The 15,737-nt window shown below is 43.2% G+C and overlaps 1 protein-coding gene across 4 annotated transcripts in view; it reads left to right on the plus strand.

Moving 5' to 3' along the window:
* The first annotated feature begins 5,509 nt into the window (after positions 1-5,509).
* Positions 5,510-15,737, plus strand: part of TPK1 (thiamin pyrophosphokinase 1) — a 311,065-nt gene continuing 300,837 nt past the window's right edge. Inside the window, exon 1 of one of the 4 annotated variants that reach the window (XM_027675796.1) lies at positions 5,510-5,871. In XM_027675796.1, the coding sequence (XP_027531597.1) occupies positions 5,829-5,871 (43 nt within the window). In that variant the 5' untranslated portion in view covers positions 5,510-5,828. The remainder of the gene's footprint in view (positions 5,872-15,737) is intronic. The other 3 variants (XM_027675794.1, XM_027675793.1, XM_027675792.1) reach the window with 3 other exon arrangements.

The following is a 15,737-nucleotide window of genomic DNA, read 5'->3' on the forward strand; positions in this document are numbered from 1 at the left end:
TTACTATTATCCATAGTGTCTTGATAGCAGCTGATTTGATGCAAATGCCTTATTTCTAAAAGTTATCACTTCAATACACATCCCCTTTCCAAAGTTTATTTTTCATCCATCTTCATGACACAATATTGTTGATGATCATAATAAATCTTCTTCTTGATTTATATAGAATTGATTCATAAACAAATGCCATCTGTCTATTCATTAGTAACATGGATTCATTCGTATTTGGCTGCTGATCTCAGTTTCATTTAAAAGTATGGATAAACCTGACTGATGCCATTATACAGATGAGGCAACAACAGCATAGAATGCTCTAAACTAGATCTCTCAAAGATAACTTAATTGCTAAGAAATTATATACACTTGAGGCTATGGATCCATGGGGTTTGATTCTGTCTATGCAGGCCAGTGGTAGAGGGTGGATTAAAACTCAGGTCTTCCGAACACAGTGTCCTGCCTGGTGAGCCACAGGATTATTATTCCACTATTTTCTTCTGCTTTACTGTGTGACCTAATAAAATTTATAAGTTTTATCTCTGGCCTGCTCTACTCCACTACAGAAACAGATTGCACTTAACATCATATATTTTTGCAGTTTCATAATCTCTTCAGCCCTTAAAACAAATGTGAAGTTGGCTCTATTGACTGTTACAGGATCTGGACTTGAAGCAGGGGGGGTGTGTTAGATTCTGTCTGCCTGTGTTTGCAGGTCTTCTTTTTTTGTGGGTTTTTTCCCCTCAGTGACTGTACCTTTTAAATTGGTGTTTTGAGTTCTGAGGAGGTTGTGAGGACTTAAATTGTTGGCACAGGAGAATTGCAAGGATATAATGTCTACAATAAAGCATCCCATTTATCTACTGATGCCTGCGTTTTTTGAATTATAAACCACTTAGGGATGTACAGACAATCAGACAGCTGAGCTAGCTAAACATTCTCAAACTTATTATTCTGCATAAATACTGGGATAGATAACAGAATGAACCATCCCAGCATGCTAGTTTTAACTCTGGATTCATTTTAGTATAAAGTTAAGCTCTGGAGAGAAGGAGAAAATATTTTTGACATTTACATGTTGCTTGAATCCTGAATGCCAGCCTTGTACAGACTGTTCGATTTTAGCAATAAAATTGGAGTAGCTGGAGGAACAAAGACATTTTTGTTTCAGACATCACCAATAGGGTCCTCTGAAGGTACTTGGGTAGTTTTGGTTCTACATGCTTTCCAATCAAAAGGCTCAGATACATGTTGCCAATTATTGAAATCTGCCATAGTTTTTGAACAGAACACAAAATACTTCCAACTCAAACACAGAGATATGATTCCTGTTTTGATGAACAATGAAGAAGGGAAGGGGAAAAAATAAAGCATTAAATTATGATGTCTGGCATTACCAGATCTATTTGACTTTCATCTGGGCAAGGGACATTATGTTGTGAATGCTAGAGACAGGCCCTATCTTTTTGTTGGACAAAAATTCTTAAATACCTTTAAACCTTTCAGTCTCAACTAGACTGGCCTATTTGAAAGAAGGAAAAAAATTCTGAAAGCAACTAATGCTGCAATAAATTAGCCTCAGCAGTATATCCGTACCAGGATATGCAGAGACTGATTATCCTAAGGAAGCAAAGCAAACACTGTAGGCTTTAGCCCTCTTGTATAAATCCCCTTGCAATTCACTTTAACTTTCCTTCTCTTTCTTTGTTGAGTCCTGGGAGATGTTATGAGTAAGTAAAAGCTGGTGCCCTCCTAATCACCCTTCAACTCTTCCCATCTGATCAGTTTTAATGGTGCTGAAGTGCAGTGCTAGTCATAACTGTTCTCCACAGAAGCTACCCAATTGACTGCTCCTCTGAACAGTTTTCCTAAAGAAGAGGAAGCTATATGGAGTCTGCTAAGAAGGATTTTTTACATATATAAATGTATATAATAATACATATACATTGTGGTTTCTCTTTATGCAGAGCAGTTATCAAGTCTGTACAAACTTTAAGGGATAATATCTCAGGTGAGAGGCATGACTGGCTCAGGAACTATATCTGCTTGCCTGTTTACGTTCTCACTTAGGGTTGAGGTCACCTGCCATCCTTTTAACTAATCAGAGGAGACAGAAGTAATCAAAGCACAATATCAGTGCTCTGAGGATGTCTTTCCTGCATAGCCTCTCTGTACGTTCATCTGCAAATCTTGCAAAGTAATGTAGGCATATACAACCAGAAGAAAAGAACAGGGGAGAAGGTTTGGTCTGAGATCCAGCTAAAGGAAAAAATGTATTGCTGAATCTCATACATTACCTGGAAACACAGGTGTAATATTTATTGAGGAATTTCCCATGTGTGACAAGAAAAAAACACTAGTTCATTAAATGGTAGCCCTTCACAGGAAAATTCAACAGATGTCCAGATGCACAGATGTAAAGTGCAAAAAGTAGGTGAAAGTGTTTATTTTTCAAAAAAGTAAATTAGCCTGCTGACTGCTCATTGTCCTTAAGGGACTATCCATAAGAGAACATGCCAGTTTGTGCGGAGTTATTAATTTTGCTCTCTGAAACTTCCTCTACTAGATACCTTTGTTAGGCTCTGATAAACAGTATTAAATAGCTGTCAGGTCCTGCCTTAGAGATCAGTGCACTTTAGCATTGACTGAAACTCTTCCTGTGGATTTGACCCTTAAAAAGAGCTTTATACTGTGGATGAAAGGTTTGTATCTGAAGGAAAGACCAGTGAAAGCAAGCCAGAGTTCAGGGATAGAAAGCACATCTGACTTGTTTTCCTCTTTCCTAGTTGTACAGTGGGCTGGTAGTTTGCCTTACCTTGCAGACTCTTGCACATCTTGAAAGGATTTAAAGGATTTACCAGTATCAGCCTGTTCTCTCAAAACTAATTTCTCTTTGCAATGCTGCTGTTGTGATGAATCATGCATTAGCGTGATTAGCAGAGAGAGGTACAATTACTTTTTTGCAGTAGTGGCTGGCAAAGGATTGCCTGGAAGCCCAGATGTGACAGAGGTGGAAATATGAAGAGAATGGAGAGATGGAAAACAGAAGGAAGAAGACTAGTAACTGAACACTACCGGGAACTGGTACCTGAATGAGATGGACCTTCCCTCTGAGCAAGTGTGGCTATTCTCATGCATAAGAAGCTGTTTATCAGCAACTATTTGTACCAGATGGTACTCCTCAAGCACAAATTAAAAAAATAATTACAGAGACACTGACAGATACTGAAGAAGAAAAATAAGCTATCCTGGAGAAGGTTTAATAATTTTACCAGGCAATAGGAAAGTGCTTGTCAAAATTAAAAAGAAGAGGAATGGGGAGACAGTAGAAAAAGAGATAATTAAGAGTAGGAGAGCACAGGCCACTTGCATGGCTGTTCCCACATGGTCTCCTTTCTTGGGAGGGACAGCAAGCTTCTTCCTAATGCTGGTTGTTCTTAACCTGCTTGAAGAACGAGATGCTGAGATGATACCAGGCTCCTAAGAGCCTTTGAAATTCAAGTTCTCAGTGGAGAGGGTAGAAAACTTTTAAATGACACAAAAGTGAAACAAAGCATTTTCTATTTCTATAGTGTAAACAACAGTAATCTTTTGATATCTTCAATATCTTTTCCTTGTTCCCCAATAATCTCATTTCTCTCATTGTCAAGTACGAATGCTTCCAACGCTCCTGAATTTCTATCAGTCTTGGCGGCCTAAAATTGTAGAGTGTAATCTCTTATAGGTGGCAGGGCAGCTTATGTGAAAGGTCCAAAGCAAAGGTTTAGTGCTTGAAGCATCCAAATCAAAGGAGCACCTTCAGTCATTGGGGTAATCATAGAATCATGGAATGGTTTGGATTAGAAGGGACCTTAAAGGTCCTTTAGATCATTTCAACCCCCATACCATGGGCAGGGACACCTTCTACTAAACCAGGTTGCTCAGAGTCCCATCCAACTTGGCCTTGAAAAGTTCCAGGGATGAGGCATCTACAACTTCTCTGGGCAACCTGTTTCAGTGTGTCACCACCCCAGTAGAGAACTTCTTCCTAACATCCAATCTAAACCTGCCCTCTTGCAGTTTGAAGCCATTCCCCCTTGTCCTAAATATGTGGCCCAGCCTCACCCAACACTGAAGTCACTTAAATCATGTTGACCTGAGCGTGAATCTCAGACTAACAGCATGGACTGAGTAGCTGACGTGTTGGTCCCACTTCCCTCCCATTTGACGGGAAACCCTGACAGAGAATCATAGAAGCATTAGGTTGGGAAAGACTCCGGAGGTCATCGAGCCCAACCACTGACGCAGCTCACGCTGTCTTTATCCAAACGACCCTAGAACGAGACCTCGCCTCTCGCCCAGTCCGGCCCCAGGATATTTGGGTGCAGGGCACGATCGAGAAGGCGACGCGGCGGCTCCGTGCGGGGCTCGGCGGACCCTCTCGGCCGCTCGGTGCCTGCTGCCGGGACAGCAGAGGGAAGGATGGCAAGGGGAGACGACGGGAGACAGGAAAAGAGGGAGGGAGCGGCGCTCCTCTGCCGCCCTCTGCTGCGGGGCCCCGCTCCGCTCCCTCCGAGCGCCTGGGAAAGTGGCGGTCCAGGGACAGCTCCGTGCATTCAGGCGAGGGGAGCGCCGCTGAGAACGCTTAGTACGAGGAGATGCCCGCCCCTGTCTCTGATGGATGGGATAGGGGTACCTGCAGGGGAAAAGGCTGGCCCAAGAGGTGGAGACACATTACAGATACGCCTTGGGGGATCAAAACTTGACCCCTGTGCTTCCAGAGCAAACTTAAATTTAGCAGATGCTGTCCATTTTTTTCGTAAAGATGATTAACGTCCCGGTTAAGAGTGCGTAAGTTGGTAGAAACTACGTATTTAACAAGTTTTGTGATGACACCTAAATAACTTTAATTGAAACTTAAGCTGCACCTACAAATGCCGCATTAATCTGCGAGGCCTCGGAGACAAGGGCACACAGGTGGCACCAGAGCGGTGCGGAGGCAGGTGGCGGAGCCCCCACCCGCGGGGACAGCAAAGGCACAGCAAGCCAGGCCGCCACCCGGCACGGCTTTTCCCGCATCCCGAGCACGGCTGGCGCCGTGGGATGGCGGCCGCACACGGGCTGCACACGAGGGGCTGAGGAGTCAGGGCACAGTGCTTGTTTCCATTCACTTTCCACGGGCAAAAAGCTGTTGGGAGGGCTTTTATTCCGAGTGAACAGTCAGTACAGCACCACAGGTGTCCGCCGTGTAGCTGCCCCTCACGGCCTCCCCAAGCGCGGCTGTACCGAGGTCGGCACCACTCTGGTGCCCAGGGAGGCCAGGTTCTCCCTCTCTCTCACTGCTCCTCTCCTCCCCTTTTTTTCTTCCTGTTACTCCTCCGCTCCCCTGCCATTTCCCTCTCTCCCGCTCCGCGCGCGCACAGTCGCTGGCGGGGTGGGGCTAGCCCCGCCCCTCTCAGCGAAGGCTCCCATAGGCCGCCGCCGCTGCCAATCACCGAGGGGCGGGGTTCGGCGCCTTCCTGCCCCCCGCTGCTGAATCCACCGCCGAGTAACGGATTGCGGCGGCGATCGATTCTCTCGGCTTGCCTTTCCGCCCCCCCCTTCCCGGTCACACGCACCATCCCAATCCTGCTCCCGATCCCGGTGCGAGGGGATGTAGGAGGACGCACGGCCGCAGGTACCCGGGCAGCGCCGCCGCCACGTCCCCCGGCGCGCCGCCTACCGCCTGCAAGAGCGGGCGCAGCCGCCGCGGCCGTGTGGCGCTCCTCGCGGACACCGGGACGGGGCACCGTCGTTCCCCGTGCGCCCCACCCCGGCCCCGCCTCGCTCTCCGTGCCTTCCCGCGCCCCGGGGCCATGGAGCACGCGTTCACGCCGCTGGAATGCCTCCTGCCCGCCGGTACGGTACCTCCCGCCCCCGCCAGCACCGGGGGGCGAGCGAGGGGCGGGGCGGCCCCGGTGGCGGGCGGTGCTACCGGGGCTGGGCGGGATGGGGGCTGCGCTGTGCCTCCCTCACCGCTGCCTCCTGCCTGGGCTGTGTTTCTCACCCGGGCTGTGCCTCCTGCTCCGGCTCTGCCTCCCGTCCTGCTTCTGCCCCCCGCCCCGGCCCCCGCCGGGTGCCGCCTCTGCCGCCCCCTCGGTGTGTGCTCGGTGTGCAAGCACCGTGGTGTCTTTGCCCTGCCCTGCTTAGGCTGCTTTCTTTTCAATACACCAATTTGTTACCGTGTTGGAATCAAAGATTTGTGTTTAAAGCCCCCAACCCCCCTGGAGTTAAAGATTTGTGTTTAAAGCCCCCCAGCCCCTCCGAGTTCAGTCGTTCCCTCCCGCTTGCTCGCCGCCGTTTCTCGGCTCTGCGGGGCAGAGCGTCCCGGTGAATCCTGTCTTATCTCCTGTCTGTCTGCTGGCCTGGCTTCCCCTTGGCTCCCTGGCCCTGCCCATGTGCTCTGTCCTGGAGACACCCGTGCGCCCCGCTTGCCCCTTCAGTTCTGCACAGCAAAGCTTTGAGGGTTTTCTTTGGTTTTCCCAAGCTGTCCTCCAGTGCTCTGCTTTTGGTATTATTTTTGAGACCTGAGAGGTGATCCTTATTAATATATATAATTAACATCATTACCTGTCTAAAGCATGGAGCACATGAACCAAGCACAGACTGTCTAAGTGGCTTGTATGCTGTTTGGAATAGGCACCTCTTCTTCACTATGTGTTTGCAGTGTCTAATTCAGTAGGGTCCAATTTGTTATTCAGTGATAACATTATAAATAGTAAATATTTTTATCTTTTTATAACGTGATTTTAAAGCTGCATAAAAATAATTTGGGCATAGCAGCTGAATTCTAACTTACTATGCTCTTTTCTGCTCTGTTCTGGCACACAGACCAGCTGCCACAGTGAGGTATATGTTGTTATTCACTAGTAAGATCTGTAGGAAAGGCAGAGTTTAACAGGATGTACACTTTTAACAATTCAATACATTTTTATAGCTAGCAGTTTAAGAGCATGCTTAAACTCATTCCAGTATTTTTTTTTTAAATTATGTTTTGCTCTGATTCTTAAAAACTTCTTCAGGATATGTTCAAAGCTAGTAACAGAGCTGTACTCAATGTATTCCTGCCAGAAATGTATATTTGACACTGCATGTATGTGTATTTTGAGATGCACTGTTGCTTTGGATGGAAAGAGGGAATGAATATGGAGGTGAGATTTTAATGGGTTAATTTTGATTCATTGCAATGTGATGTCCTCTTGTGTGAAATGAGGAATAAGTGCTTGCTAAGTATGTAATAAGGCAAGACAGAAAGGTACCTTAAGAATTTAAGGCTACACAGTTGATAAGAGAACTGGATAACCTCACTTATGAAGACAGGCTGATAAAGTTGGGGCTGTTCAGCCTGGAGAAGAGAAGGTTGTATGGAGACCTCATAACAACTTTCCAGTATCTGAATGGGGCCTACAGGGAAGTTGAAGAGCGACTCTTCGTTAGGAACTGTAGTGATAGGACAGGGAGTAATGGGTACGATTTGAAAGAGAGGAAATTTTGGTTGTATTTCAGGAATAAATTCTTTACTGTGAGGGTGGTGACACATTGCAACAGATTGCCCAGCGAGGTCGTGGATGCCCCAACCCTGGCAGTGTTCAAAGCCAGGCTGGATAAGGCCTTGAGCAACATGGTCTAGTGGGAGGTGCCCCTGCCCATGACAGGAGGATTGGGACTAGATAATCTTTAAGGTCCATTCCAACCCCTTAACATAATTTTATGAATTTATCCCTGTGGAAGTACAGGCATCGTTGTTTACATTCTAAGATAGTTGCTATTGATAGATGTTGTATGATGTTGGGGCTACCATATGTTCTTAGTTTCCAGGAGTTGCCTGTCTGGTTGGTTTTTTGTGTGTGTGTTTTTTGTTTTGGTTTGGGGTTTTTGTTTGTTTGTTTGTTTTTCTTTTTGGTTATGTCTGGTTGGCTTTGAAGATCTGGGATGTTTGTTCACAGTTTTCTGGTGACCCACAGCCCTCTCACATCAGAGGCTTCAGCTGGAGGTAAAGAAGCCCACTTCTTCCAAAGAAATGTCTGATACATACGTACGAATCAGTTGGCTATACAGGATGTTGTGCCTGTGAAATACACAGTGGTGCTATATATCCTTGTCATCATTACAAACATTCATTATGAAAATTACCAATTGGCTTAGCCTGCTCAAAGTATTCAAGGCTGAGCAGATTTATTTGGCAATTCCACAGTTTAAACTGTGGTATCCCCCTAGGCAAACTCAGAAAAAAGATTTTCAAAATTGGGTAGGTAAAATGAGGCTCCTGATTTCTTCTGGAGGAAGTACCTACCAGTAGTTCCTCCATCTGTTTGCTTCAGTGGGATACATATTTAAAGGTCCAAATAATGTAAAGCTAATCAATGTAGAACATGGCACTTCTTAGAGGCTAGATGTGAGCTTACAAAATAAACCCTTGTGAGGCCATTGGAGCACTATGGACCTTGCCCCTTTCCTAAAAATACTATAAATAATATGATGTATGGCAATGTATATAATGTTTCTGCTTGTTTTCTAAAAGCTCTATGTAAACATAGTGGTACATTATGATGTGGAGCCTGTGAAAGATTTGTCAGCTATTTTTGGAGGTTATTAACTTTGTTTCTCTTTTTTGAAGGTGTTCAGAAATTATATTTATACTGAATAGAAAAAAACACAGGTTTTGAAACTCAACATTAGGTACCTGCATTGGAATTTCAGGGCCATGTGTGCTTTGGTAATTTTAGGCAGTGTAGTTAGAGCGCATTCTTAGATTGTACGTCTCCTATATAGCATCTGATTGAAGTCCAAGTAGTGGGTATTTGAGAACTGCTGTGCTAACTGATATGCTCAGGGATTTCAAACATTATTCAGTCAAACAGCTGGAGCACTGTTGAAAATCACCATGCTACAGTTAGAACACTGTGCTGTGGGCTTTAGAGCTGTGTTGATTTGCTTAATGTAGTTCGGAATGTGTAATGAGGTAGAATTTAAAGTGGGATTGAGCTCTAAATTTGTGTCTTGCGTGCTGAAACAAGTATATTTTCTTTTCCTCATGAAATGAAACTGTTAAAAAGGTTCACAGAAGTCCACTATAAAGTCCTGTACCCTGTGCTGAAAGGGTCAGGCAGAAGCTTCACAGGGTGAAGCTGTTGTAGAAGGCTCATCATGATGTCACACTACGGCCTGTGAATTCATGACAAGAATAGCTTTGTTTGTTCTGGAGCATCCTTTGATAGGCTCGACATTTCCTTCCTGCTGTTTATCCCCTTTTCTTGCACTGTCATTGCCTCCTGCTGCTTGTCCCAGACTGTGCTGCAGGCACTTCTGCAGAGAGACAAGTGTTTTTAATTTATTATTTTAATACCATGAACTTCAGGAGCTGAGTGTGCTGTGCTTGTGACTGCTTAACAGTGGAAGTACTGCAGCATCCTCTAATAAGGTTGCCCCTGAATACCACTTAAGATTTTGAGAAGAGCAGAGTGCCAGTTTGCTAAGCTGTGTTTTCTCACAGGGAATGTTTTACATTGCCTTTCATGATATGGCCTGGATTTTCACTCATCTCCGGATGTGATTAATGATTGGCCTTGCACAGTCCTTAAAGTGTGGCTTATTATTGGTTTTGTCAAGTGGAGTGATGCAGAAGGAGGTATCTGCCTTAGTTTATAATCCAACAGCTTCTGATATGAGTGTCTAGCCTTGTTGAGGTGCAGGGGCAGCAAAGAAGCACCGAATCTGGTCCTTCTGCTCTCTTCTGTTCCTTGCCATCAGTGAGGGTTTGTTCCCCTGTTCCTGCTTCTCCATGCCCCGAGTCAAATGTGCTCCTGAACTGTGCTGCATTGACAGCTAGTTTTTAAGACTTGGTTTGCTTGGTTTGCTGAGAAGTGAGAGTGCTATCTTCATCTCACTGAAGCAAGGTCATCTATATGCCATGAGAGACAGAGCCACAACAAATAGGATAAAGACTGGAAAATATATAGTTGTCTCTTTGTGCAAAGGGACTATAAAATTCTGCATTGAATGTAAAGCAAAGAGAACAAGAGGAAGCAACAATACGCTGTGGATGCTCTTCCATCATTCTGCAAGCTTGATTGTGTCTTGCTTTACTGTATGTCTTCTCTTGCAAGTGTTACTGACTGGAAACGGTTTACCTCTGAAAGGATTGTATCACCACATTCCTTTTAAATGCCTGGGGCTTGAACTTCTTCCTTAATGTTCCCTTTTATCTGACACTAAGGATTGAAAGTTATTTTGTGAAACAATGGCATGTTTGCCATTCAGTGAATGACCTCCAGCCTGGTACAAGTGCCAATGACTATTTAAATACCCCTTCACTAGAGCTCTATGTGGTCTCTATGATGCCTTATCTTGCAATCTAATAAACAAAATTCTGTGATAGAAATCGAGACAGTCATGGGATTAGGAAATCAGTCTGATGGTCTCTGTTAGCTCTTGAATATCAAAGGCATATGGAAAGGGTGTGGGATCCCAAACTATTGGATAGTGCTGTAATTTTATGGAGTTTGTGCCACTGCTGTTGATCAAACTAGTGAAGTTTTCACGTGAATCAGATCATTGAAAAACTATTATCGAGTTCACCAAAGCTGAAAAATATTAGCAGAGGTGGAGTTCCTTGATGAAATTAGGAAGCACTTCCATATGGGTGTTATACTGTTCTGTCTTTTTTAATTGAAACACATTTAAAATGCCTTTTTTTTTATTTTATGTGGATGTTGCTGACCTGCTCCTGCTCTTTGTTTTGTGTAAGAAGCAACATCGTTCATTTGGTCTAGTCACCTGGGATGCTTTAGTTTGTTTTTGAAGTAGCTGTTAATACTCAGCCTCGGACCCTGCTGCTTGCTAATCTGCTGTGCTGGGTCAGCATTTGTTCTGTAAGCGTTATTGTATAGATTACTTACAGGTGCGCTTATGAGTGAAGTATTACAGATGGCATTTAGTAGTCATAATCCTTGTTAACTTCACCACTTTCTGTTAGATCTTTGCTTTCACACACTGATAGCTTTTGAAGTTCTTTATCTTCCTTTTTTTTTAATGCTTTGTATGTGGGTGTGTTATTTAAAAGGGGGCAACAAGGCATCTTTAACCATTTGAGCTAATAGGAAAAGTATATTTACTTATATTTACTTATCACAGAATCAGCTAGGTTGGAAAAGATGTCTGAGATCGTAGAGTCCAACCTATGCCCAAACACCACCTAATCAACTAGACCCATGGCACATGGTGCCGCATCCAGTCTTTTCTTAAACACCACCAGGGATGGTGACTCCACCACCTCCCTTGGCAACACATTCCAATATCTAATCACCCTTTTTGTGAAGAATTTTTTCCTAATGTCTAACCTAAACCTCCTCTGGCGTGGATGTCCTCTTATTTTTGTACACACGCACACACACACACACACACAAAGCCCCCTTTAGAAATACGTTGACTTCAAAGCCAGTTTCTCTTTATGTGGATGATGGATTCTCATCTTGTGGAGGGTCAATGAACTGATAGTTTCATATCTTGCACTTCACTAATTGGGCATAGCTGGCTCCCTTTTGGATGGAAATATGATGGTGGAGGGGACTGAGGTGATCTCAAAAAACCCAAAAAACAAACAAACAAAAAAATCCCACCCACCAAAAAAACACCAACCAACCAACCAAACAAACAAAAAGAACCCCAAACCAACAAAAAAAGCCCAACCCAAAGCACTCCAGACTATAAGAGCAATGGTGATGTTACTGGAGCTTCTGAGACAAAACCTCACATTCATTACTGCTTGCACAGACAGTAAAACACTTGGATGAATTCCTTTTGGAAGGCCTTGTTATTTTCCTTCAGTTGAGGCTTTCAAGAGTAGCTTGCAGTGAGTTCTGTGAGATAGAGCCTTAAAGCTAGGAAATATACTAGGTGACCTCCTGTAGTTATCTTTTTTCTTCCTTTTTTTTTTGTTTTCTTTTTATCCTGTGATTTAATATCAGATAAGAAGGTGGGAAATGCACTTATTCCCCTCTTCAAAATGCTCATGTCATTTGTATCCAATTAAATGTGTACAGGACTGCTAGAAACCATTTAAACTTGTTAGTGTTTAAAGAGCAAAATATTAATTTTAAGAAGGTACAGGAAGTGAGGGAGAATAGTGGACTTTCAAGTTTTGTTTTTCCTCTGCTGTATTCACTGACATGTCTCTGGTCACCCCTTAAAAGGTTGTAGTAGTTTCACAGCAACTTTGTCATTATGTTATATCTCAAATATGTGTATATACATATATATATAGAACTTAGTTTTACTTTCTGGGAGTGAAAAACAGAAGAGACTTTTTTCCTGTTTGCAAGGTTCATCCAAGTCTGATTTATGGAGAAATTGAATATGAAGCGTAGGAATGAGGCACTTTTATTTACACAGGAGAAAACATTACACATGTAGGTTTCAAACTTTTCAAGATCCAAAATAAAAAATCCCAAGCATCCTTGTGGATTTGCTTTAAGTTTAGACATCCTAAGATATTAATCAAAGCTTAATCTATGTAGGAAATAGCAGCATCAAGAGTAAAACCTAAAATCAAAGTCTTAAAGAAAGGAAGAAAATAAACAAAAAAACCCCAACATGCTAAGTAAAGAAACCACCTGATAACCAAGTTAAAGGGTTAGCAGCTTTTCATTAGTCAGTTCTCATCAGCTTTCATTTCTAGTGAGTTTTTGGTTTGGATGTGACCTCAGGGATTAGGACCTTTATCAACAGCCCCGTTAAGTTTGTCTGGGGAGGTTACTAGCTAGATAACAGATTTGTCTCTGTGTGACATAAAAATAACCTATGCCAATCTCAACGTACTGTTGTTGAAAAATATAGATTAAAAGAGGGGAGGGGGGATACTTCTTTTCCTCCCCCCTCGCAAAAAAAAAATCAAAAATCCCCAAACCAATAGATAAACCAACAAACCCCAAAATGAACCCACAAAGAAACAAAAATTCCAACAACCATTAGTAGATCTTACCCAGTGCAAAATGTAGTAAATCAACAGGAGAGAACTCTGATGTATACACCTGCTTGTTGTTAAGGTATAGAGCATTCCCTATCTCTGATCTCAACAGAGTGAGGGGAATTTGCAGTGTGTCTAGCAAGATTAACTAATCTGATCAGTTGCCAAATAATTTCAAAATTGAAAAAAAGTGACTATCCGTTGTACCTTCCACCAAAGTGACTATACCTGATCACAGTGAAGTATAAACAGTTCTTAAGATTTTTGGCTTACATCTTTCTGTAAATTATAGCTTTGGTGGATTACATGTGAATAATTTATGGAAACGGCTTCTCTGTTCCATCTAGCTGTGACCTTAAACATGAGGAATATGATTAACAGTGTTTGTATAGTACTGCCTTTGTAAAATTAAAAAGAGAATTGAGAATTTAAAGTTGTTACAGGAACATTCTGTTAGTTAAATTTTACATAGAGGGTACACATAGTAGCTTTTGGATTGCCTTAAATTAAATCTATTGCTGTATATCCAGTAGCAGTTGGAGCTGCTGGAAGGCTTTTCCTGTAATTTCCTAGCTTTGAATTTTATTTTGAATGGCAGTTGAATTTTCTCAGTGCTTGTGCTGATTCTTTGTGGCTTATGTTGATGGATTGTCTGCCAGCCTTCCTCTCTGGCAGGACAGGAGCTGGAGGGATGCATGTGTTTATCAGGCCAATTGAAATAAATGGGAAGCTGGCCAGTGAATTCAGTAGGAGCAGAACCTGTCCCCTCAGAATTTATTTATTTTATAGTTGTGACTGCTGGTGTGGGTTCTGTTTGTTTTATTTCTTGTTTTGTCTTACTGTAGCTCTTCTTTTCTGGTCTATTCTTTCCCCCCGGATTATCTGGTCAACATTGACCCTGGGCAACACAGCAATGAGAGAGTTGTTAAGAAATATTCATACATACACTTTTTTACCACATTGTTCAGGGTCTTCGGTGCTAAAAACTGTCTATGTCTGACAGCAGGAAGTTAGCTTTACTGCAAAAGGAAAATATGTTGATGTCACAAAATACCGGGGCCTCAAGAATTCATCATCTGGAAAAGCTTTGACTTCTGTGACAGTGTCATTAAGGGTGTCTGTGGACTTGCTTGATGCAGACACAGCAAAGGCTGTCAGGAGAGGCATTCTTTCTTTTTTTTTTTTTTTTTTGCATTCAGCTTTCATTGCAGAAGGGCCCTGGTATGTCAGTGAAATCTCTGTGTGTATGTATTTGTGAGATTTATTTGCTTTTATACATAGACCTGATTTAGGTGTGGCGAGCAAAGCATCAACATACAGACCAGACCAGGCCAAAGCTCCAGTTGCTCAGAATGAGTTAAAAGGCTGTTGGTTTGAAACCACACCTGGGCAGTTGTTCAGGAGATGGTGTGACTTAAATCAGTTGAAACTTTCCTGAGGTTGATATGTGTCACAGAGCAGCTGTGCAAAGAGAGTCAATCTCCAGGTGCTCCAATTTGAGACTTTGCACTCTTGATGAGAGTTTATGGGGGAAATCCTGGAGGCTGAGGTGAAGTTTCTACTAGGAAGTTTGACCTGTATATCAGTAATGCTTACAAGGTAGGAGGATATTTGCTTTAAATGTAACTGACAGCCTCTAATGCAGATACTTTAAGGCAAGTAACACTTTCACTGAAATGAGTGCTCTGCAAGCTGTGGAGGGTAAAAGCACAGCCTTGTGAGTGTAGCCCGCGTTCCACTATACAGCTGTTTCCCTCTTCAGTTTACAGTAACATTTAATAATCATCTAAGCAGTGTTTTGCCATCCTGTGAATCCAAAAGAGAGAAAATATTAAGGAGGGTAGCTTTAGAGTCAAACAGCTAAAGATCTGCCAGTTGGACACCTAGACTGCCAGAAGAACTGGTGCAGTGGCTTCACTGCTGCTGATACAGCAAGAATAGCTCTTGGGCAATGTGTCATCACCTTATTTCGTAATGAGTCAAGCTGGGTATGCCAGAGTGATTAAGCTCTGATATGAAAGTGTGTGTCTCCATATTGCCATTTCCCGCTACGAATGAAAAATTTACCTTTCAAGTTTCTTAAAGAAGAGCTTGATTTATTCTTTACTTAAAAAAAAATAAAAAGAAAGAAGAATAGGGGACAATACTAGGAAACTTTTGTGAAGGGCAAGTTAATGTTTGGCTCTCTGGACTTTTGACAGCAGTGTTCTTGAAAGGTGGTGCTGCAAGACTGCCTCAGACTGATTTAAGGACTCCACTCTTGTAAGACCCCACCTGGAGTACTGTGTCCAGCTCTGGAGACCCAGCATAAAGACATGGACTTGCTGGAGGACCATGAAGATGATCAGGGGGCTGGAGTACCTCTTCTATGCAGATAGGCTGAGAGAGCTGGAGTTGTTCAGCGTGGAGAAGCAAAGGCTCTGGGGAGGCCTTAGAGCAGCCTTCCAGTACCTCAAGGGGGCCTACAAGAAAACTGGAGAGGAACTTTTGCCAAGAGCATGTGATAGAACAAGTGGAATGGCTTTAAACTGAAAGAGAGTAGGTTTAGTTATTAGGAAGAAGTTCTTTACTGTGGGGTGAAGAGACACTGAGACAGGTTGCCCAGAGAAGCTGTGGGTGCCCCATCCCTGGCAGTGTTCAAGGTCAGGTTGAAAGGGGCTTTGAGCAACCTGGTCTAGTGGCTGGTGTCCTTGCCCATGGCAGGGCGTTTGGAACTAGAATATCTTTAAGGTCTGTTCCAACCCAAATCATTCTACAATTC

Source organism: Neopelma chrysocephalum, unplaced genomic scaffold (assembly GCF_003984885.1).
Source record: "Neopelma chrysocephalum unplaced genomic scaffold, ASM398488v2 Primary Assembly neopelma1_26, whole genome shotgun sequence".
Lineage (NCBI taxonomy): Eukaryota > Metazoa > Chordata > Aves > Passeriformes > Pipridae > Neopelma > Neopelma chrysocephalum.